Source organism: Netta rufina (genome assembly GCF_964035555.1).
Source record: "Netta rufina genome assembly, chromosome: 2".
Taxonomy (NCBI): Eukaryota; Metazoa; Chordata; class Aves; order Anseriformes; family Anatidae; genus Netta; species Netta rufina.
In genome coordinates, this window is record NC_140124.1 from 154860752 (window position 1) to 154885036 (window position 24285).

At 40.8% G+C, this 24285-nt stretch overlaps 1 protein-coding gene across 1 annotated transcript in view; it reads right to left on the minus strand.

The window, feature by feature from the left end:
• Positions 1-541: 541 nt before the first annotated feature.
• Positions 542-24285, minus strand: part of AGO2 (argonaute RISC catalytic component 2) — a 53225-nt gene continuing 29481 nt past the window's right edge. The window contains exons 11-19 of the mRNA XM_084282147.1: positions 22387-22520; positions 19885-20069; positions 17746-17905; positions 15639-15729; positions 14623-14817; positions 13393-13527; positions 12120-12221; positions 11103-11302; positions 542-10680 (exon numbers count right to left, since the gene is read on the minus strand). Of these exons, the coding sequence (XP_084138273.1) occupies positions 10572-10680; positions 11103-11302; positions 12120-12221; positions 13393-13527; positions 14623-14817; positions 15639-15729; positions 17746-17905; positions 19885-20069; positions 22387-22520 (1311 nt within the window). The 3' untranslated portion in view covers positions 542-10571. The remainder of the gene's footprint in view (positions 10681-11102; positions 11303-12119; positions 12222-13392; positions 13528-14622; positions 14818-15638; positions 15730-17745; positions 17906-19884; positions 20070-22386; positions 22521-24285) is intronic.

Genomic DNA, 24285 nt, shown 5'->3' on the forward strand with positions numbered 1-24285 from the left:
GAACAGAAACTGTTAGGTTTTTTTCATGAGTTTATTGCAAAAGTAGTGCAAAACTATTTTACCTTGCAAGCTGTAAAACAAACCTGGAAAAGGACCCACCGAAGCTTAAAAACACGACAATAAATGCTCCACTTCACAGCCTTTGAAGCTTCCTTCAATGGTTCTCAACAGCAATTCCCCCTCTTTGCACGTTTTTCGGGTTCCCCTGGCTGGGAAAGGCAGAGGTGAAAGAACCTCTGGTGGGATCCTGCTCCATGCCAGGGCCCGATGCTCACCAAGCCTTAATTCGGGCAGCTCGGCACCCCCAAAACATCGACCAACAGGGGAAGTTTGGTCCCTTTGGCTTTTTCCCAACACGCTGCCCCTCTCCCCAACCATACTTGAGAAAAGAGTCCCGAAAGCGGTACAAGCTAGAACACCTATTGTCTGTTTTCGGGGGATAAAATCCTTTTCCTGAAGTCTACGGAAAGCGAATTTCCTCGTGGTCCCCCCCCCTCCCCGTTGCGTACACGATGCAGGGCAAACCCCCCCCCGAGCTCCTGCATGAAACCAAGGACGGACGCTACACCCTACGAGCTCGACAGAAAACACCGCTCTAAAAAAATGCTACCGGGGTCCCCCGAAGCAAAACAGGTAGCTAGAAATCTACTAAAAAATAAAAATACAAAAAATTAAAAGCAAACAAATGCTACATGAAAAATGTGAAAGGAACAAAATGCAGCATATTCAGGCTCTTTTTTTTTATTTATTTATTTTTTCTTGAGGTACCTATATAAATATTACCTTCTGCCCAAAGTACTATCGGTTTTGTTAAAAAACTAAAGTCCTTATCTCGAGCCAATTGCAGGGCATACATTATTACTGAGAAAGTGCAACCATGCTGATAATTTATCTGCAGCATATTAAAGGATGAGTAGAGGCTTTAGAAAATATAGCTTAAGTATAGACCTGATGGAGCAGTTTTATAAAAACATTTAACAGAGGCATCTTCCTTTTGTTTGAGTCTCTCTGCAGCCGAAAGCCGTAGGAAACAGCTTTGAAGTCCTGCCAGCCCGGCCTGTCAGCACTTGTACAGTTCCATACATAGATTTGCCTTTAATATTTAAACTAAATACAATTCTACAGAAAAAAAGATTTCCCCCTCTGTATTAAGTATTGGTAGAAAGTCGATTTTTTATTTTATTTTTTTTTAAACTTCAAAAAATGATAGTATATCACAACTTAAATTTCCCCAAAAGGATTATTTTTTACGTAAAAAAGGCTTACATAGTAGAAAAACTTATACATAGTTGTAAACTGTTAGATATAAAACTGTGTGGAAAAGTCAAATTACATTTTATTCCCTTCCCCTTACCCATGGATCCCTTCATTTTTTTTTTAATATATACTCATATTTTTTATATATATGCACACAGAGGTACCCACACAGCTATATGCTGTATGTGCACCTATGTTATATATGCATATATAGAGATATAAATGTATATATCTCGGGTGGGAATTATTATTTTCAAAAACTTCTTTATTGGGTATTTCTCTTTTTGCCTAGTTCTGCTCTGATACTGTACACTTTACGGTTCGATACACTGAAAAATATTCTCCAATTTGCTAAAAATATGCTGCTTTTCTCTTCTATTTTTTTTTTTTTAAGCTCTGCGGTTAAAATTCGTCTGCTGTTTTCGATCAAGAGCAATGACTTTTGATTGTTACGCACTGGGAAGAAACACAAAGGCACAAAGAATAAAAACTGAACGACAACGTTGTTGTTTCCGAAGAAGAAACCCAAAAGGTTTTGGTTTGCAGACGACCGCCTCCGCCCCGAGGTCGGCCGGCACGCGCAGTTTGGTCGCTTTTTTTTTTTTTTTTTTGCCAATCTCGTCGACAATTTGAGTTCATAGCACCCAACTGTTGAAATGAGGTAGATCCAAATCGAAAAAGAAAGCTGGGTCCCTAACCTGCCACGTGATTTGCCCCCTGTCCCCTAACGTTGGAAGGATCAGATGTCAGCCAGAGAAGCGCAAGCGATGGCACTACCTGAAGCAAGCACGGATCTCGAGAACGGTTGGATTTGGGTTGGTTTTGTCCCTTTTCACTGCAAAATTTCAGCAATCCTCCTTCAGGCAGAGATTTCCTAGCAGGGGGAGGGAGGAGGAGATGCCTAACGCAAGGAGCCGAGATTTCAGAAAGCCCGTTTTTGGGGCAGACTGCCCGAGAAACGCAGAGAGCCCGGCTCCTGTAGGGCAACGCCAGTGCCCGAGGAGCTCGGTCACAGTATAGAGATCTACAGGTTTTTCCCTTTCCTTCTCAGATGAGCCTTCCTTTATCCGAGTTTAGCTTTCGAGGAAGATCCTACTCTGGTTAAACAGTATTTTTGCCTGCTCTGAGAAAATCTGATGAATTTATCCTTTTGTTTTTTTTTTTTGTTAAGGCTTAATTCAAAGCGGCGCCGCCACGCAGCGTCACGCCAACACCGAGCCACGGCCAACGCGTCTCCCCAACACATCTACACAAAACCCCGCCGGCTCTGGGGAACGTAAAGCACCACTTCAGCTACACCATCAACCCTACAATGCCTCTGATGCGTTTAAAACTCAGTCAAGGGGGCTGTGTGTGACAAGTGCTTACCCCAACAGCGCTACATCATTTACACACCGCAAGCACGAGACGTTTTAATACGGATGCAACACGCAAGCTAGCCAACAAATACTTAGTACCACTTGAAACGAGGCCCTTAACATCTTAGTTTTTTCTTTTTTTTTCTTCTTCTTTCAAAAATAGTAAACTTTACACGGTCATAAAAGCATTCGGATTCAAGGGAGCATGTCTAATGGGAAACTTCCGAGTTCCTTTTTTGGTTGGTTTTGAGTTATTTTATAAAAATAAAGAAACGAAAATCTTCCAGGAACGGGGTTTTAACAGATGTCAATTAAATCTGCAATGTACCAAACTTCAGATAAAAAAAAAAAGAGGGGGGGATTTAATGAATACATTCTCTTTTCCACCTCACCCTTCCATGACTAAGTCAACGACTTGGCCACAGAGAAACCTGGGGTGAGGTCTCTATTTACAGACTGCCCCGAAAGTTTGAGGTTTTGGGATTGTACAGACTAACAAAGGGCTACGGAAGCCAGTGAGATTGTGCTTATTGTTCCCCAAAAAGCTCTGCCTTTGCACCTTCGTGTCTGAGCACTCACTCTATTTTTGATTTTGCATCTCCCTATAAAAAAAAAAAGCACGGCTTTCCCAGGTGCTCGCTAGTAATCACCCCTTAAGTATATCTGCCATCTGCCAATCCATCCATTATCTTACCCTTCAGCCCCATAAAATCAAAAAAACACTATTTTTGCTGCCCCAAGCTCGATAGCAAAGGATGGGGAAAACGCAACAACCTTCACTTAAGCTGGAGACATTCTGGGGATTGAACGCTGAGAGGCAATTTCAGATCAGTTGAGGATTCAAGTCGGCCAGGCAATTAGAGACGCGGTATTTACATCAAAATAAGACGGCAAAATTGTCACTTGTAAATGAGATGAGGAGTTCAAGGGGTCAGTCGCAGGAGAAAGCGAGAATTAGGGTCAATCAGGGTCAAAGAGGGTTAAAAAATTAGGGTCAATCACGATCAGTGTCGGCCACAGAGCTGAGATTTTGGGGTGCCCACCCAGCATGGACCAAGCAAAACCAGGCAGTTTTATTTATGCTAAGAGGGGAGCTTCCTCCCTTGGTGCAGAAACAGGAAAAGCTGATAGGAAAAGAATAGGATCCCGATTACACAGTGTGGGGTTTTTTATTTTCCTGCTAGGAAATGTGAGCTAACAAAGTCAAGACAAAGAGGAGCGGGCAGGGGAGTAGGAACTCCCAAGGTTGCTTGCTGCCCTTTTCACAATTCCTGCTTGCCAAGCACAGGCAGGCATAAAATGGTCGGAAATGTTTAAATTAATGCTTCAGGGACAATTATTAGGCTCGTTCCTAGGTTAGCTGTATCTGTAACTGCTGCTGCTGGGCAGAGGAGCTATTCCAGCAGGTATTTCAGGTCTTAAAGGGAGAAAAAAATAGAGCAAAACTAAAGCAACCTGGTCCAGCAACACATCCAGACCAAATCCGAGGTGCTCTGCGATGCTGAGAGCAGAAGGCAGCTTTTGGGAACTGCCCGCCAGCCTTCCCGTTAAGGGGGAAGGGGCTGGAAGTTGCCAACAGAATCTGCAGGGAAACCAGAAGAAAAATTAAAGCTTACTGTCACCTCAACGAGTGCGTATTTGGCAGATTTCTGGTAGAAATGGTTCACCTGGTCTCCCTCATCATTTTAAGGGGATGTGCTCACAATCCCCTGCCTGCACAGGGAATCCTCTTCCAGGCCACAGCAACGTCAATAGTGTCTATGGATGCACAAAAGCAGGGTGTAGTGAAATATTTTCCAAAAGCAGCTATTTACCCTAGAGCAAAATCCTCTTCTTCATGCTTTGGGGAAGGGGTTGTGAAGTTAGAATGAAGAACTGAACAAAATGTTCAGGATTTTACCCTGTTCAATCATTACCGAGCTTATTTACTCCGTCACTCGCCATCGCTCAGCAAGAATTCTTCCCAAAAGCCACAACTTCATCCCCGCCACCGACAGGCTTCGTTAGTGTCTACGGCCAAAGATTAAAGGTGATGAAATGGCAGGTAACAAAACGTATTTATTTTTTTTTTTTACTTCAGACTCAAAATATATTTCAAGCACCTTGATGTCACTTGCAGTGAAAGTGTGACATTTGTTGGCCAACAGCTGAAAGACGAGAAGAGGCTTCGTTTGGAAGCAAGAGTGTCCAAACCCAGCAAGTGAACGGGGAGGTGACACTGAGTTACTTCTATCAGATGACCCTGCACAAGAAGAAGCGTGCCAGGCGTGATGTGCCGAGCTCTTTCTGAAAGCTCAACACCACCTTAAGCCACGCTGACGCCTTCGGAAGACAAGAGGAGCGAAAAGGAGATGTTTGGGATCACAGTATGGCACCGCTGGTTCTCCAGCATGAAACAGCAAAAATAAGAGTTCCTCAGGGAGCGTTTTGGCTGCCGAGTAGTAGGCTCACTTCAGAAATTCATTTATCTGTGGAGGAATTGAGGAGGTAGCCTTGAACTGCATCTGCTCGCTAACTAACAACCACCTTCCGTAGTGATTTGGCCGAGCCATTACATTCATCTGAACGCTGCAGGCAAGGAAATAACAAAGCAGCAGCCACTGAAACACACAAAAGGAGATAAAACTGGTTCTGTGCCACACACACGATGAGCCCCAGCTCCTTGGGATTCAACGCAACACCTCGGAGGGATGCAGCCCCGGTCACTGACCCGCCAGAGACAAAAATTTGGGTTTTACATCCAGAAATCCCAGCCCAAATCCCCGTTACCCTGCTAATTCTACCCCGCAGACCGGTTCTCCTCAACATGACGTGGGAATCAAACGCTGAAGGAAGCCGGGAAGACGCAGCAGGACAACAACTGGAGCTGAGAGTACAGACACTGCATTAATTAATCAGCTAATTGCTACCGAGGATTGGCAAACAAAGCAACTGTGGCCTCGGATTCACACCCTAACGCAAACGAAGCACGACAACGTTTAGAACCAAAGCTCATAGCTCAACACTGTAAAACATGGCAGTATTCCTACAACGTAAGAGCAAGGAAGGGCATCCACAGCACTGCAGGCTTTGCTGTCCGTAGCACTATTTACAGTATCTTTAAAGAGCTACAGCAGATGGGAGGAAAAAAAAAAAGTCTTACAGTAAAAAGGGAGTTTAAAAACAATCAGTGCAATTACCTTCTACTTGAAGTTTTCCTTAAGACTGCACGTATGCAACAAGAAGCGTGTCGCCAAATGTATGTAAAAGTTTTAAAAAAAACATAGTACTGTCCTGTATTAGGGAGAGAGAAAGCCAAACAAAATAAAACATAAAAAATAAAAACAACATAAAATAAAAACAGATGCTACTGTAGGAGGAGAGTATTAAAAGGTAGCGAAAAAAAGTTATTTTCCTACATTGGTATTGAGTGTGGAAAACAGAACAAGATTTTTTTTTTTTTTTACATTCCTTTTTTGGGTGTAAAAGGTATTTAAAAGAAAAAACAATCCCCTGTGGGCTACCTGTGCCACCAGAAATGATAACTGGGTGACATCCAGAGGCAACTATGTCCCCATTTGCACCTCCATGGTCTTAGTTTTACAAGTGGTCTATTAATGCCTGGACAAGAGATGTTAAAAATGGACAGAGGCTGCAGGAGTTATTGATAGTTGGATTTCAAACTAAAGCTTAGCAACATTTTGGCTTTAATAATCAGGGAACGTAATGCCTGGATGAAGATCAGAAACGTGTAGTACGGATTTCTTGCTTTCAACTTAGGTACCTGTAGGTTTTCCACGCTGGCTGCAGCAGGTTAACACACAAAACCTTCCCTAACAGCTTAGGTCAACGACTAATCCCAAACCTTTCCCACCTGCCAGATCTAAACCCAAGGAAATTAATATGCCAAAGCTTCTGCAACGTGGAAGATCGTTGATTTTAAGTCAGCAAGCCAAACACTGAAGCAGCCTAACTCAAAGCAAGCCAGGAGGAGGAGTCCTAATAAAAAGAAGTGATCAGTGCACGCGGCCAAACCAGCAGGTACGGTTGCATAGGGCTATCTGGAAGGCCAAACTGATGTAAGGCTGAGAGAAATCCCCCTACTAAATCCCCCTCCTTCCTACATTTCACAGTGGGACATCTGCTCCTAAGGACTGACTGATGAAGAGGCAGAGCGGACGTTATCTGATGGAGCCAAGGGAGCAGATGTTTCTCACACCGGGTAATACTGTATTACAGCCAGCACATTAAAAGAGAGGAGTTTTAAAGTATTTTAGTCTTTGTTACTATGTTGTGATTGTCACAGAACCAGACGCTTTGGGAGGGCTCTTTGGAGATGCCAAGGCCCCTGCCCAAAGCAGGCCCAGCAGATCGGAGCCTTCCCAAGGACAGAGATCCACAGCCTGCTCCAGTATTTGGCTGTTTCTCTTTCTATAGTGTTACCACTTCAGTACAAAGCCAGCAAAGCAATCCGTAGCGGGCAACTCATTCATAATACCTCTTCACCTCCTCAGCACCCTCTTTTAAAGATGAGCTGCACCAAAATAAATACTGCAGGACTGCCACCCGTCACTTTGTCCCTAATGGCGCCGATGCCTGGAAGGGGAAGGAGATATTTTCCTCACCAGGGTGCCATCAGGATCAGCTTTCAGCCGCTGAGCGCCTGGACAGGCTGCACCAACAGCAAAAGGTCACTGCCAGGGACATAACGGGGAGCAAATGCAATGGAAGAGGTCCTGCCCAGTGCTCTTTTGCAACTGCAGTCACACAACTGCTCTGCACGGCCTCAGAGAACAGCTGCCAGGGGGGAAAACACTTTGGGTTATTGCTGGCCTGAGCTGCACAGTGACTTAGTGGTTATAACTGCCCGCCTCAGCCACGACTTCGGCAGCAGGAATACGTGAGAGATGGAGACGTCTTCAGCGTTGCGTTTACCTGAGATATTGCTGCTCTTACAAAACACAAAACAGGAGAAAGGGGTTAAAAAAATAAAAATAAGAGTAGGGGTTTAGGTGTCTGTCCGCCCCCTTCCCTTTTTGTGAGGGGCAGGAGAGGTTTTGAGTATGACAAATATTGCCAGAAAATAGCTCCTGGGCTTACAGCACGCTGCTTTTCCAAGTATAATACTTCATCAAAAGTTTTTAGAAAAATGCTCTAAATTAGTCATTAATTCACCACCGGGGCAGGGGCAGCAGGGGAAAGGAGGGAGAAGTCAAGCTGTCGACTTCGTGGCACCGGAGGCTTAAAAACCTGTGCAAGGTAGAAATGTGCCGAGCCTGAAATGCACGCAACCATCCCAAGTTCTTCACACTCCAGGAAGGAAAGCTACACAAAATTCCTGGTCTTTCCAAGAGGATGCAGAGATGAGAGCTACACTGAGATTACAGGGTCTGCCTGATAGCCCTTCTGCAACAGCCCAAAGAATGCATCCTAAATAGGGTGCAGGGAAGCCCCCCAGTCTGCTTCAGAAATAAGATTTGGGGGTGAAGACAGACTCTGCCCTCTTAGCCTGACCTGACCACCGTAAAGTCCTTGGATCAAGTCCTTTATTCCAGATCTGCAGGGAGAGGGAAGAGGAGGATGAGATTCACATCCAAGAGGTCTCTGCAGGAAGAACAGCAAACAAAAATAACTGGCGCTTTATTTAAAAGTGTTCCATCTCTCCTATTTGTTAAGAATAATCCGTACAAAAATAATTCTGATATAAAACTCTGCCGAATTCAAACCTTGGCTGAAATCTGAAACTTCTCAAGCAAGCAGACGGAGAAGTGCAACGTGTCCCTTACAGAAAAGCTTCTGCAGCTTAGCAGCGCTTGTGAGGGAGGTATGTGCAACCTGGCTGGGAAACAGGAAGACAGATGATGCGACCTGGAACTTGCTTTCTGTTACACCAGCGTCATTTAAAAAAAACAAAAATCTAGGTTTACAAAACTGACCAAGAAGAAAATCCGACCCAGCAGCCCAATCAAGGAATGAGAACACCACAAACACCACTCCTCTGTTACTAGGATTCGCGTTATTTCACCTAAACACCACCGACAATCAGCACACTGCTACGAGGTGCACGAAGTTATGTACCTACAGCTCTTTTTGCAGCACAGCTCGGGCATTTTCTTAGCTTATTCGACAGCAACCAGGTTTAGTCCCTCTGCTATATGGCACAGAGCTCCGCGGGGGTTAAAGCTACGCGCCCGCCTCAGTGGCTAGAGGTAAACGGACTCAGAGCAGTGACTGAGCTCCTGCTAAGAGAAAAGGGGAAAAGACAACGCAAAATGGAAGAGAAGGACATTTTCACAACCTGCCTCTTACCACTGTATTTAAGTTATCCTATGACAACGAACAAAATCAAGTCAACATCAACATTTCCTGGGCTTTTACCATTTCCTCCTAAACCTGCTTGTGGCATCGTAATTAGTGCAATGATTTCCATATGGATTATGGTTTTCTTCTGAACCCAGTGTGCAAACTAACAGAAGCGTTTGTCTAACAATTATCAGCTTTAATTAATGCTTCTCCAAAGAGAATGGCAAAACTCTCACATTTACCATTGACCTTATGCATAATGAAGAGAGCTTTCCCCTCCCTTCACAAGTAAACTTCAGTTTCCTAAGATTTATCTTTACTGCATAGATTCTCTGACTTCTGTCTAAATCACCAACACTGAACCACTCTCCTCTCCCAGAGCGCCCGCTTCGCCAGTAACCAACACATAAATAAAAAAAAACAAGTGTTTTGTGCTTGAAAATACAGAATGTTGGTCTCGTGTGCGTCTCTGAACGGCACAGGTAAACCCTGCTCTGCTGTGTGCACGCTCGAAAAGCCCTTCTACACATTACAAGCTCCACAACACACACTGCACGTATCTCTGAGCTCTCACAAAGTCAGTTGCATATTTTTTTTTTTTGCATTTGAAGAGTAATGTCCTCACGAGAAGGTTTTAATTTCTAAATCCAAAGCATTCTTGATATGTTAACAGAAGCATAATGAGCACTCCTTAGTAAATAAAAATAAATAATAGCATCTAGTCTATCACATTAATACTGTGAAACATATATAAAATTTACATTAATTCAAACATAACAGTGAAAGAGGATTGTACTGTATTTTATCACCACAGACCCGTATTCCTTAGAGACTTTGGAAAGTAAGTGTCACAGTCCTGTATGACAAATTCTAAAGTTAGCTGTCAGTGTGATTAAAAAAATCCTTTACAATTTTTGTTTCTCAAAAATGGCACGTCTCCTCTTGCCAATCTAACTGGACCTATTAAAAGTTTAGGTACGAGTTTGTTTCTTTCTTTTTTTTTTTTTTTTAAATTCTTCTTTAGTCTATGAAAAAACATTTTTAAATGCAGCACAATAAAAAACATTCAAGAAACAAGCTTCAGAAAATACATTTGCCCTTAGACACAGAGAGAACAATCTTTGTAAGACAGTTGAAAACCAGGATTTTGTCACTCTTTTGAAAATAAACATTTTGTAAATGCATCTAGAATAATCGAGGCTTCATAAAGAGCCAAAAAACGCTTTGCTTTTTCTTTGTATTAAAAGCTAATTCACAGCATTTTTGCCCACCAACTTGAGTATGAATTAGATCTCTCCAAATTATTAAAAGCAGTTAAATGAATAGCAAACTGAACGAAGAGGTCGGTGTTTTGTTTCTTTGTTTTGTTTTTCCCTAAGCCCTGAGATCACAGCTCTTGGTTCAATTATAAAATATGGGTCTGTTTTATAACAGACAGCTTAGAGATTTTGGCAAACCACATTTCCAACAATCGTGGGGTTTGGTACAAGAACGCAGTTCACAATCAAGTCTGAAATTCTGGACGGAAGGCTTTCTTTGCAAATGGGAAAGAAATTAAGAGGCGTCCCTCATGGCTGGCTGTCACTGTAGCTTGGGCAACTGTTGGTCTAAGTGCAGCTGGTCTCATGTGAATCCAACTCTCTATTGTACTGAGTCGCTAAACATTAAAACATGTCAAGCAAAGTACATAGTGCGCAACGTGTCCTGATGAACTTGAACTGCTTTAGCAAGTGCTTGATGATCTCTGCCATTACTCTGACCCGAAGTGTGGCTGCCTTCAGCACTGAAAGAGAAGGGAGGGGGGGGTAAAAGGGAGGGCGAAAAGAAACCCTATTTAATCTGCCTCTCCTCACACGTAAGGTTTTCACGTCATTTATTTCTTCTGAACAGTTCATTGCCCTTAAAATACTATTGAAGTTCTGAAAAAACAGCACAGAAGCATACAGGAAGATCTCCTGCTTGTTGGCTTTGGTTCTTTTGTTTATTTTTGGTTTGTGGGTTGTTTTTGTTTTGGTTGGTTGTTTTGTTGTTGTTTTGTTTTTGTTTGTCCTCAGTTTTTTCCCCACCCACAACGTAATTCACTGGGGAAAAAAGCCAACAAACTCGCCCTCAAACCGCTAAGCGAGGATGCCACCGATCCCAGAATTAACAAGCCCGTTTCCCTTCCTGGGAAATTGGGTAGCGATCTCAAACCGTGCAACTCACCTATCGTGTTCTTTATCCACCAGATGGTACCTGGCTCGGAAGGCAACCAGGTGCGCGTAATAGGCAGGCGCAGGGATGGAAACCGAGCGGGTGCAGCGTACGTACGTATGACACAACTGGTAGGTGAGAATCTGCAGCTCATCCGAAGAGAAACGATTGTCATCCCAGAGGACGTGGTAATGCGAAGGTCTGCTTGTTCCCTGCAGGCAGATCACACAGGATTTAAGCACTTCGGGAACGTTTCTTCAAATCTCTGCGGGTGAACTGCAATACAACCTGCTACTTCCCCAAAATTACGTGTGAAATTCTAGACTTCGGCAAATTTTTCCTTTCAAAAGGCAAAGAACTTCCCTCCTTGCTCCTTGTGTAGCAAATCCCTTTGCATTTTTGGAGAGGATTGCATTTTCTAGAATTTCATCCACGTTACTAATATTAAATGATCGTACTGAAGTGCACTTTGACCTTGTGAAACTTACAATCTTACAAAGAAGCCAGGCAAAGTAGCTTTATGCAAAACATTCACAACTAACAGTAACCTAACTCGTGCCTTCACTGCATGCACCTCTTTTTAGGGAGTACTGAATTTAGAAGAGTATTAAACTTCCAGTGCTGTTGTTGATTAATAGTTTCCACTTCTGGTTCAGAAGAAATCACAAGAAAAAGTGAAACTATAATGGTGCTGTCTGAACGTACCGGAGATTTCCTGTGCGTGTTTCAAGAGAATTTAACATAAGAGGCAGCTAGGAAAAATAGCCCAACTACTTCACCACCATTCAAAGCAGCACGCAGGCAGGAGAGAAGCACATTAAACTAATTGCACACCGTGTGCTTCCTGGGTGTTTGGGTTCATTATTTCCTCTAGATGTTAACAGTGATGGAAGAGCATTACAGACAGCACAGGAAAAAGCAGAAACACGTAGAATGAGGTCGTGTCCTTTGTCTCTGGAGTAAAGAGCACATAAAATACCAACAGCCAGTGGTAGCACTGAAGTTCTCATCCCACACGAAGTGCTGTACCTGAATACCAGCATGACTACACAGGTAGAAGTCAAACTCTGATGGATGGGTGATTTTTGTGTCCACTGTGGTGCCAGCTGGAATGTTTCCACTTTTTCCAACCTGCATGAACAGTAAATGCAAATATATTAAGGTGCACAAACTTTTTTTTTCTCTTCAGCTGTATAGTAAGAAAGAAGAAAACATTTAAAAAAAAATGTAAAAAGTGGGGGAAAAAAGAAGAGATGAGGTGCAAAACCTTTGGGTTTCTGTATAATAATTAGCTTTTCTGATTAATGCAAAAAGACTTTCCCACAACTGATTTTTCACTCTCTTTTCACCTTCCCATTCCAGAAGAGATTATTTCTCTGTGACTTTTCTTGTTTGTACCTGAAAGAGGACAACCCATGGTTGTAAGACAGGCCTCACCTCCTCTTAAAAATATTCTACTTGAAAGCAGAACTTAGAAATACTCTTTAAAAGCAGTTTAAGGGCAACCACATCACACTATTAATATAAAACCAGCTGCATGTCAGCCTTAGAAGTAATTCTCTGCTTAGGCAGAGAAGCTTGACAGCAGGAAAACAAACACAAGAAAAGCCCTGTCTGTGAAAAAGAGGTTTGGGGTTCAGAATTCTCCATTTCCAGAAATAACACCTACAAATGTACGCTGCTACATATAACGTGTTATGACACTCCATATGCCCACACCAAATTCCAGATACCCAAGAGATTAGATACCTAAGAGATCTTACACGTATCATTAAAGGAAAAGAGTTCATCTCACCTAATAATTTCCATGTCTACATCCCAGCTGGCTACCTAAGAGTCACTCTACAGTCAACAGGAATCAAATCAGTGAGCTTGCTAACACTACTTTAGGAGGAAGCATACCTTAAACTGTGTTGGAAATATCCAACAGACCTCTGCTTACCAAAAAAAAAGAGTGCCTGAACTATTTCAGAGGTAGATTTCTACATTAGAAGCCTGACACTACTTGAGTCAACCTCAACCCTTATGGATCTCCAGATAGGAGAAAAACTGAAAAGAAACAGGAACAATTTGATTAACTTTAAAAGATGATGTAAAGACTTATTCAAGGATGCATACTGTTGCTCTTTCATAAAATCTTCTTGCCAATTATGATATGGGATAAAACCCAGAGGCTTTCCTTTCCAGGCACAATATTTCACCCAATACATGATGTAGCTCTTTAAACAAAGCAGGTTTTTCCTATAGCACCTGAGCAGTTTGGCTGCGTGCTAGATACTCGTTGGTCACAGTCAGAACGTACCCGTTCATTTTTATCTGTACAGAAGAGTCTGGTGTGATGCCTTTTCTGCACAACTATGAATGTAATTCCAGGCTGGTAATCCTTTTCTAGTTTAATGCATGCTTCTCTGATAGCCAGCAATTCATGATGGAGAACCTGAGTCAGAAGCATAAAGATTCGTGATAAATATGAAAGACAGCTTAGAGATGACTCTTTTATCGTGTTCCTTCTTGCACTGTCACTCAGACCAATGAGATGTCAAAGCTTTCAGGATCAAACCTCAATTTCTCCACTTAATGAGAACAAATTAGATCACCAGTTCCCTGAGCCAGGCTGGAGCTGGTTCCATATTTGTTCAGTTCCAAGCATGAGGCTTGGGCTAATAAAGCTGTGTGTCAAAATCTTTTCAACTGCCAAAGACAAATGAACATTTAATTAGGCTGTTGAGCACACAACAGCCTAATTATTTTTTAGGCTAGTACAAGGGATAAAAATCCAGAATTGCTCAACTGTGTACGCTTTTCCAGCTGTGTAAAGCAAAGCTAAAGGGATCAACAAAAACAAAGATAAATGCAGTAAGCGAAAAACAATTTGGGATTTATGGTAACTATAAACTGAAAACTCAATGAAAAAAATGGAAAAAAATAAAAGAGGAGTTTTATTAATTGAGGTTTACTAAGTGACCTTTCCTCCCTTCCCCTTTGATTTTGAGAAGTAGACCAAGTTCTCTATCTTTAAATTTACATGTAAGAATTTTGGAAAGGAAAGCATATTTAATATCTTTAAGATATAAATAAAAATATTTAATAAAATATAGCATTTGTAAGCGAACAAAATAAACACATTTGTTGAGTTTTAAACAGAACAAATGACAAGTGACAGTGTAAAAATAGAGAATATTACACCTGGTTAAAAGCAAGAAAATGAGCTTACACTTCAGTTGTTCATTACTGTCCACATTCTATGGGATTCAAATTGAATAACATATCTTGAGTAGGGCACAGATGTTGAACAGACTTGAGTTCTAAAACTATACTTTATTGCTTATATTTTTGCAAAGTTAAGTACGTTAAGGTGATCAGGTATTTAAAAAAAAGTTCCTAAAACAACTGAAATGATTTTCCCTGCTCCTCTTGCTCAGAATGTAACAGATTTGTTGAGGGTACACTACTTTTCATAGCTCCATCCACATAAAACTACATTTACTACCAGAAACGGACAGAATAAAAACCTCAAAATGAAAAATGTAACCTGTTGAAACTGCCCCTCGGAAACGCCATCTCTGTAGAAAATGATACGAGTTGGTTTAAATCTGGTTGATTTGTAGAACTGGATAAGCAACTCCCTGACCATGGCAGCCAAATCTTGGATGATTTCTTGGCGGTGCTGCTGGACCCGAACAGTGGCACAGTATCGATTAGGGTGAGCATCCATGCTTCCTACAACCTGGGGAAAAAAGGCTTAGTATCACACCAAACTTAAAAGTAGTTTAATAAAGGTAATTGATGAAAATAACTGAACTGCTTTTTTAAACAGGCAATTTTCTGTTTATTAAACCTCAAAGTTTGTTATTTTTAAAATGCCATTGGACTTAGAAATAAACAAACAAGAACTCTACACATCAAAAATCCCAACACATCTCCACCTGGCATTCCAGGACACGCGTGCAGCTTTTTAAAACAGGTATTTGTTTATTTAGCACCAGAGTTAAGATGAATATTGCACATACGGCCTGCAAAGATTCTCATTATTAATGAAGCCAGAGCATCTATTACAGGTGTTGGACATAATGCAAATCATGCCATTCCCTATACTTAAGATTACTTGAATTATTTAAGAACACTTGAGATTACGGCACAGTATGTGTCATCAGAAAGCTCGAATCCCCCCAGAAAAACATAAGTGAAGATCTCAAATTCCTATTCAACAATGGATAAATTTTTAACATTCTTAACTGCAGGTTAAAAAGATCTGAAGAAGCAGATTTAGACACACACCAGCTTATTACAGGTTGATAAGTATCAGCTAATAGAAAAGCTCCTCTGTGCATTAGCATCTCGGGCATTTTACAAAGCAACACACACATTGAAGTAATTAGTATCAGACTTCTCTCCAAAGTTTCATTAAGTTCTGCAGAGAAATAATTTGTAATACTCTAACTAGGCAATCAGAAGAAATAGACCGCAAAAGAATTGCAAGTAATAAATGCTTCAGAACTGAGCAGTGGGAGAAAGCAGGGGTTAAAGATAACTACACAGTTTACTCACTGCAGCAATGGAAGGCTTTTTTCCATCCCCAGCTGGAGGATGAGTTACATCTGCACCAAGGAATATGACAGGCTGTTGAAATACTGGTGGTCTGGTAAAGAGAAAGCAAGTTTATAAAAGCAGCATGGCTTATGCCTAATAAAGCACATTAGAAGCCAGCTAAATAGCTCTCTATTCTCTTGCCATGAATTAGCCAACAATTTCAACTTAATCAGAGATGGTCACAAGCAATGAGACAGTACTTTGTCCTGATCAGGGCTCTCATGCTACGTACAAAGTACTGATAGTACTTTATAACTGATAGTTCATTTTCACTAAAAATGAGAAAAAAGGATTCTTCTAACTCGTAGAGTCACCGCCTCTATTAATTAAACCACACAGAAGGATCAAAAGTTGCTTCTTCAGCATCAAATAGCATCTAAGAAAATTAAACAACCGCACACATGATTTTGTTATGATTTTATGTTTATGATTATGATTTTGTTTCCAAATGAAAAGACAACCACATTTTTCCTTATCAGTGCAATCAGTTACTGCTTTAGAACTAGATTTGGTAAGCTGTGCTTCAAAGATTAATTAAACCCTTAAGATATTAGTCTACTGCCTCAGAAGTAAAACTCCAAAACACTGTGCTCGAAATGTGAAGCTTCAGCTCTATTCCTCAACAAAAGGATTTTAAACGGGAGATTTTAGGCCACTGGTATTTCTGGTGTTCGTGATGTATGACGGAATGGTTAGGTAAGTTGATAGACTCAACTGTTCTCAGACCTCCTCTAAAAATGAATTTGAAGGCAATTATAACAATATAACTTGTAATGCAATTAGAGAATTGTTCTTTTATAGAAATAACTGTTCTAGTCCTGCCCTGCAACCAACAGAAAATACTGACGGAAGCGTTCTGTTCCAAATACCCCCAAAAAAGTACTTTTCTGGAGCATTCAGGCACTTTGTGCAGTTGTGCTGCTCTGCCTTTTCCCCTTTATTTAACTCCATTTTCTTGAATGCATAGTTTATTGGTACGAGGAGCAGAATTCAACTTTCTGCCCTTTTCATTGCTGTTAACACATGCACTTAACATAGAATTTCTGTTTATGAAGCCTGCTTACATGGCGTGCAGCTCTTTCTGTCTTGTTTCCACTGCAGTATCTTAACTCTGCTCTAAAAACCACTGTGCCTTTTTAAATGCAGTCTCCATAATACAAAGATTTTCTGTTGCTTTAATACTGGTTGACAGAGTCCACACTGCCAAGGCTTCATATATTTAGTGCAATAAACAGAATTTGACAAGATAAACAAAACATACATCCCATCCCTTCTCATAATGTGCCCCCTTCTCCCTCCCACCAGATACTTTTTGGATTATTTTTCTGCAGCTGCCCTCTGACTAGCCTAAATATCAAGTGAAAATTTGCTTATCTACACAAAACAGTGTTTGCTTCTTTGATACAGGAGCCCAAGAATGGTGTAGCAGGCTGCTCCATGGGCTCTCTATAACTTGAAATGCAATGTGTGTAAAAATGCCATGTTTTCACTGATGTAGAAACCCAATTGTTCGTTTTGATTAAAGTTACTCTTAGTAACAGTGTGTGTGTGTGCATGTAGAGCTAAAGCTTCTCACTGTAATACTAATAAGAAATTGCAAGGTAAACCTGGAAATAAATTAGTTCCTTGCCCCCAACTTTTTTTTTTTTTTAAATATCTGTTGAAGTTGAGATGTACAACAAAATAAAGAATCTTCACCACAGCTAATCTATAAAGGAAAAGGCACTATTATTTAAGATGTTTTCTATTTGTTTGAAAATTCAAAACAAATTTATTTTTTTTTCTTCATTGAAGTGGAAGCTGTGTATTTCAGTGGCCAGATTGCAATAAAGCTTTTTTTTTAAAAAAAAAAAAAAAATTTCAGCTGGAACATATATTTCTCTACAGTCTGTAACCCAGCTCGTGCAAAACTGCATTTGAAGCCAAAAGATATAGTCTGACTAAAGACTCACTTAAATTACAATGTGATTGACTATTGAAAAACACACTTAGTTACTTAGTTATCTTATACCATGCATGTTCTTTTACCATACAATACCCTCTTCCTCTGTGAAGAATGCCTTACCTTCCCTGTGGCAGTAAAATGTTATTTACACCTCCTAATTTGACGTTTATTTTTAAGCAGAGGTTGGACAGAGTTTGTGGTGTTGTTCTCTGCACGTTCTTCATCTGAACACACTGCGTGGCCATTCCCAGCACGGTGTCACCAACACGCTTCACCTCCGCTGCAAAACAAAGAAAAAAATTATATATATATTTTGTGTATCACAAATCAAATAAACGTAGGAGACATTGAGTCAGTGACACCTGGAGTTTTAGTAAAATGATTGTTTAAAGAGAAAAAAGAAAAAAAAAAATTCCCTGACCCAACCCTGCTCTCCAGAAATCCTCTTCCCAGTTCTCTACCGCTTCCATCAGTTCCCAACACAGTACCTCAGTCCTAGACATCACTAAAGGCACTGCTGGCTAATTTTAACTACAAATTATTTTAAATTAGACTAATTATAATTTCAGAATTACAGTGTTTTAGCAGCATCGAAGAATCTTTGGCTAATGAAGTCAGGTAACAGGGATAATATTAGGATGATGCACATTTTATTATTAAACACTGGTCTAATAACACAAAATTAGTATTAGTGTGCTAAATAACATTGAGAAAATCATGGTCATGTCCTTCCAGTTTATCATCTTTTGCCCTGACTTGCATAAAAAGCAGCCACTTTAGCAAAGGATGGCCCATAAAAACTCCAAAATAACTCATTAAGAGCCACACTCCTCAAAGGTTAAAATGAATCCCATTGTTAACAGCAAAACTGAAACTTAAAAGCTTTAAGGGAAGTGTATAATCTTACACTCAGGAGAAGAAATGTAGGCTCCAAGACAGCAGATATCCATTTATCCCAAAGGAATAGAATCAATACTACTCTTGGAGAAGATGCAACACCATTTGGCATCAGGAGAGGGAAAGAGACTTTCTGAGGAGCAGGGGGAGAGAAGGAGAAGAGACAAGAGTGTGTGTATAGACGTGCAAGAGGATGGAAGAGCACAGGGAGAAAATGAGAGGTAATTAGAGGGCGCAGAGAGAATCATAATTGAAGATAATGAGAAGGAAAGCAGATGAGAGAGATACCACATCCTCTCAGTAGTCAGAGGGAGGAAAGAATCCCCTCTTCATGCCAAGCAGGAAAACTGCAAGATGTCATTTTGCACTGGATTGGTACCGAACAACCTAGAGACAGACAGCTTTCTTTGCAAGGCTGAACTAAAAAGGAAAAAAAAAAAGTGTTGTTTTGTGGAGGCTTGTTCTTAACTCTCTCACTTTTTAGTTTATATCAGATAATCTTGGGAAAAGAATTAGGAACCTATTTTCTACTGTATTAAAATCGGTGAGAGATGGGATGGGGAAAACAAATCCACAGCTGCTTGGTAGATCGGGGCTGTGAGAAAAAGAGTCCTTGAAGCCATGGGAGAAAAAACAGTGGATGGTGCTGCAATTAGGCAGGGTTAAGTGAGAAAAGGAGGAAGGCAGGACAGGAAAAAGAGCAGTCCTGTGTTTAGGAAGAGCTAGGTAAAGACGAGGTGTATGGTTTGTCTCAAACATTAAAACTTATGTCTGTGTGTTAAGTAAAATGCTCTATTTGTCAATCTGTTGCCAAAATCAGTTGAAGTTGCTGACTTTTTTCACCCGTGTAATTCCAGACATTTGTGCCCTCGTGATTCAGGAGTTAAAAATTGAAACGGGAAAAATCCACAGGCAGAAATTTTCTACTTCATTCAACTTCTTTTGCCAAAGGCTGATGGCATGAGTAAGCAAAGAAGTCCTAAAAGCTACACAGCTTCTGAGCTCGTTACTTCAACCACTTGGGACTTTTAGGACACCAATTACAGTAAGTTCATTTTAATCCACAACATAACACTTCAATCAATTTCCAAAAAGCCCCGATTTTACCTTCCTCACTCACGAATGCAACCAACAGGACAAACATGCAAAAGCGAACTAAAAGCATAGTCAGAAATACGAACATACGTTAAGGTATTAATACAAAGCATCATGCAGCACAAGAAGAGGAATAAATTTAATTCATAGGCTATTTCTAAATTGAATTTATACAATTGAACCAGAATTAATTTGTTTTTCAAATAATTCAAAAAAAAAATGCATGAAATTGTGACTAGAACATGCTGGTGGGTTTGGCTTACTGACCATAGACTGGTGTCTTTCCTGGCAAAATCACCACAACAAGCTGCAGGCCGGTGTAAGTGTTCTTGAGATGTCTGAACATGGGCTCCACGCTGTCGGCTCCCTGGGCATATTTACAGAAGCACGGCTGCCCTTGGATTGGCATTCCTGCATCTCTGGAAATCTTCCTCAGCTGTTCCGTAAAGGACCTACAAGGATGGAAATACATTAGATTCACAGAAAAAAAAAAAAAATCTGATTTTTGTTCTCATTTTTGCTGGAGTGGTCTCTAGACTTGCAGTGTTTGCTGCCCAAAATAGTTGGGAATTTATCCCAAGCACATCTTCAATTTATTGTGCCTAGGTAGTCACTGAAGGGAAGGTAGGAGAAGATAAGGAAACACACTGTGTAGACGATGCCATTGCTGAAAATTTGACTTTCAAAGCAAAGGAGTTATTCTACTGTATTTGATCTTTCTGTGGGAGAAAGAGTATGAGCTTCTTTTTGCAAAACAAACTACAGGGATGATAGCTTGGATAGCCCGCTACACCAGACTCTTGTGTGTATCACTATAAAAGTTACAGGACCTTGTTTTTTGGTCCTGGTAAGAAAAATGACCAACAGAAATTAGCAGCAATTGCATCTCAGAGAATTAATCTAACATCAGTAATAACACACAAAAAAATCACCTTGCTAGATCACCAGAGAAAAGGTGTACCCTAGAGGTGCAGACAAACCTTCTTTAGTTTTTTTTACTGTGCCTCTTGCAAGCAAGACAACAGAAAGCACTTCAGTGTGGCATGATGGAGGTTTATAAAGCACACCGAGTCTGGAAATCGTGTTCAAAGTCCAAGCTTGTCCAACTTAGATGCCTGTAAGTCCCACACAGGCAAGATGAGCAGGCAGTGAGGTGCCACAGTGCGGATCTGTAGAGCAGAGAGCTTGGTACCACCTTTATTATTTTGGAGTGGATGTCTCCAGAGGTGCGTAACAAGTTGCTCCCCTTCACCAAGAGGCGCCACGTAGCACTCTCTTGCCCACAGAGGGCACGAAGATTTTTTCCAACCCCGTTGCTGTTCTCGTGAATCATAAAGGAGTGTGAGGTTCAGCCCTGCAGCTTGTGACTTCTTGCAGAAAACACGCACGTTAAGCATTTTCCCTGGCAAAACGAGTATTTGCCACTCTAAGCAGAGAGTCAGTGGCAGAGCATGCAAGTCTGCACTGCTGCAGGTTTTGAGCCTTTCATTTTAGGATTCTGTCTGTAGGTACGGTGCCTGAGATGAAAGGTGCACTCAACACCCCCAAAAGCAGGATGATTTTGAAGACTTAAGGTTTTTTAAGGTGTTTTTTTCTGATGGATCTACAGCAGTTGAGTTCCAGTTAACTGAGGATGTAACAAGATGCAACAAGGTGCAGCTGGATGCAGCCACTTTCCCAGTATGAAGGAAATTCCTTTCACTACAAGGACAAACCCCATCTGAACTGTAATAATCTTAATCACCTGCCAATCCCTCTAATCTGTCTCATACCCTCCCAAAAACTGAGTTCTCCTATGCTGGAGTTCCACTAGAAGCAACATGTGTAAGGGAAAATCTGCTGGCAGATTAATTCCTGTCAAACACCTGGAAAAAACCAAGTCCTTAGCTTTACAAAATAGGATGTGAACTAAAAGGTAACATTTCCACTGTTTTCTCACCACTTATTAGGGAAAGGTTCCCAAGCTATTTGGCAAATTATCTACCAGAAGCTTGTTATGGGAATACCGCTGCGATGAATAACCACAGCCCTGCATTCACCTGACAAAGAGCAGCTGAGTCACCTGCCAGGGCAGCTAAGAGCCACACTTGCCCGTGCACGAAGGGCAAGCAACTGTGTACAAAAAGATTTAGTCAAATCCACCTACACAGGCACGCACACTTTCTCCTTGATCTAAGAAAGGCTGAGGTCACTTTTAACAAGTCTTCCATTTGTTTGTGACAAAAGGTAGGGAAACGACATCCAAGAAATTAATTCTAAAAAGTCAATAAAATAACTACAAGTCCTACTGAACTTGTGACTACAGTAACTTGTACACTGCTGTACTCCTGCATCTGAGCAGAAAGTTGGAGGAAGTTGGATTACTTCTGAAAATATTCCTTTGAGTAAGTTCTGCATAAATTACTCCATTCCATATAAGGAGGAAAAGAACTAAGAAAAATACAAGCTAGCTTTCAGTCCTGACAAATACTTGGTGCTGAACATCCTTCATAACATCACTTGGATCATCCGAAACTCAATCTGAAGGCCTCATTGTGGTAGGAACTTTGTCATTCAGTGTTAGGAGGTTTTGCTCAGTCTAATTCTGAGGATTTCATCATGCCAACACTGAAATCATGATGGCATCATTCAAAACACTAAGAGGAACTTCAAAAGCACTGTTAAAGATGTACTGCCATGCATTAAACAAACCATATATTCTAATTAAATTATGATATTTCCATACATGTAAGCAATAAAATCATCATCTTACGCTTACTTATCACTTACTTAAGATGAACTTCAGTGCATTGGCGCTGGGGAGCAAAGCAAGCGATTGCCCAAACCTTTATTTCAATTCCAGTGTGAAACTGTTTATTCCTCATGTCCCAGACTCCTTGAACTGGCGTAGCAATTGCTTTATTCTGGAAGAGGAAAGAAAAAAGTAAAGTAACACTAATGCACAGAATGATTCATGCTAACAAAGATCAGTTACGTTTGTGCTTCTCTCCAACCAGCAGATTATTTATAGTCTGAGGTCCTTCTCTACTGTTTACACCTATCCTACCTTATAAAGATCATTCTATCACTTTAACAAGACAGCTGGCCAGGCTGGTGAAAAGGAAAGCTTGTAAAAAAATCAAGCAGGCATTGTTCATTTCTCCTGTTTATGGTTTTCTTTGGTTACATAAATCAGCCGCAGACAGAAATTATACACGGATATTAAGACAGATGCTATCAGGTGGTATATAAATCAACAGGAATGTACATTTCTACAGGAACTTTTTTTTTTTTTCTGCAGGAACTTCACAATTGCTGGGTGAACTTTCCAAGAATGACTCGATCCAAGTGCTATCAGCATTTTATCACTAAGTAGAGGCAAATAGTGGTTCAGTGTCAACTCAACTCCAGAAAAGACCCAAAAGAGATGACAAACGATGACTGGTTACTGAACTCTGACCTCTGCAACCATTTTCTCCCATCAAGTGGGTATTACTGTGATGGATTATCTCCATTAAGGATGACAGATAATGGATACAGGACAACAAACTTATTCTGGTTACATTAATTACCTTAATAAGTGTCAGTCTGTAGTAGATGTTTTAGACAAGTTACCACGACGTCTGCCTTCTCATTGAGCAGACGAGGCCAAAAATTTTCAAGACACAGACAAATTTGATGATTCATTTTGCAAAGAGTTGGGTTTGCTGAAAGCAGCACCTCCCCCAGCTGCCATTGTCTTCCCCCTCTGTTCTTGCACCAGAATAGTTCCTAAGAGCACTCTCCCTCATCAAGATCAGGCAATGGCAGCTGGGTTACCTTAACCTGACACTGGAGGAAGGTTTGAGCTAATCTGGCTGATTTTGACTGAAGAGCATTAGGCAGAAGACAGAATCACAATTTAAGACATGAGATCCCTGCCCCTTGCAGGTTTATGGCAGTTAACAGTGAGTTGTGCACTGGTACAGAATTGTCTTCAGCCGGTGATGCATGATGTAGAAAAGGTTCATCAGAAGCCTCCACAAATTAAGTCATCCTAAACATCAAGGCTTTCATCTTGCAGAAAAACAAGATGCTGTGTCATTGATAGAAAACACTACTTTTAAACTTTTTTTTTTTTTTTTTAAGACAATGAAGTAGGATGACTATGTCAGACATCTGAAAACCCACTGTAAAGAAAAACCTGCAAATAAATACTGTGACAGGAAGAGGAGTCTCTAGAGAGTAACGTGCTGAGAGACAGAAAATACCTTAATATAGCTGTTCTAAGCAGGGCTGCTTCACCCAGAACACTCAAAACCACCCAGAAGTTTAGCTTTAGTGAGGGAGACAAAAATAACTTCAGTTATTACCATTCCTTATCTCTCTTCTTTTCAATGCACTGCAGTTTGAACCACTGTGTGCAGGTTTCTTCTTGCAACACGCAATAAAACAGCGTGTCAAAGAAAAAAGCAGCTTGCAAACATCTTCCTCTGGTTTATAGAAAGGCATTTTACCCTAGCTTTGCTTTCAGATATAAAAAAGGAGCGCTGAAGAAAGCATTGTCACACGTAACATGGCCACTGAATTGAAGGATTTCTAAAATTAAAATATTGAAATGCTACATATGATGACTTTATCCCGTTACACCCAACGTCATTCATTGCAAACGAGCATATTACAAAAATTATCACAGGCAGTAATCAAAGC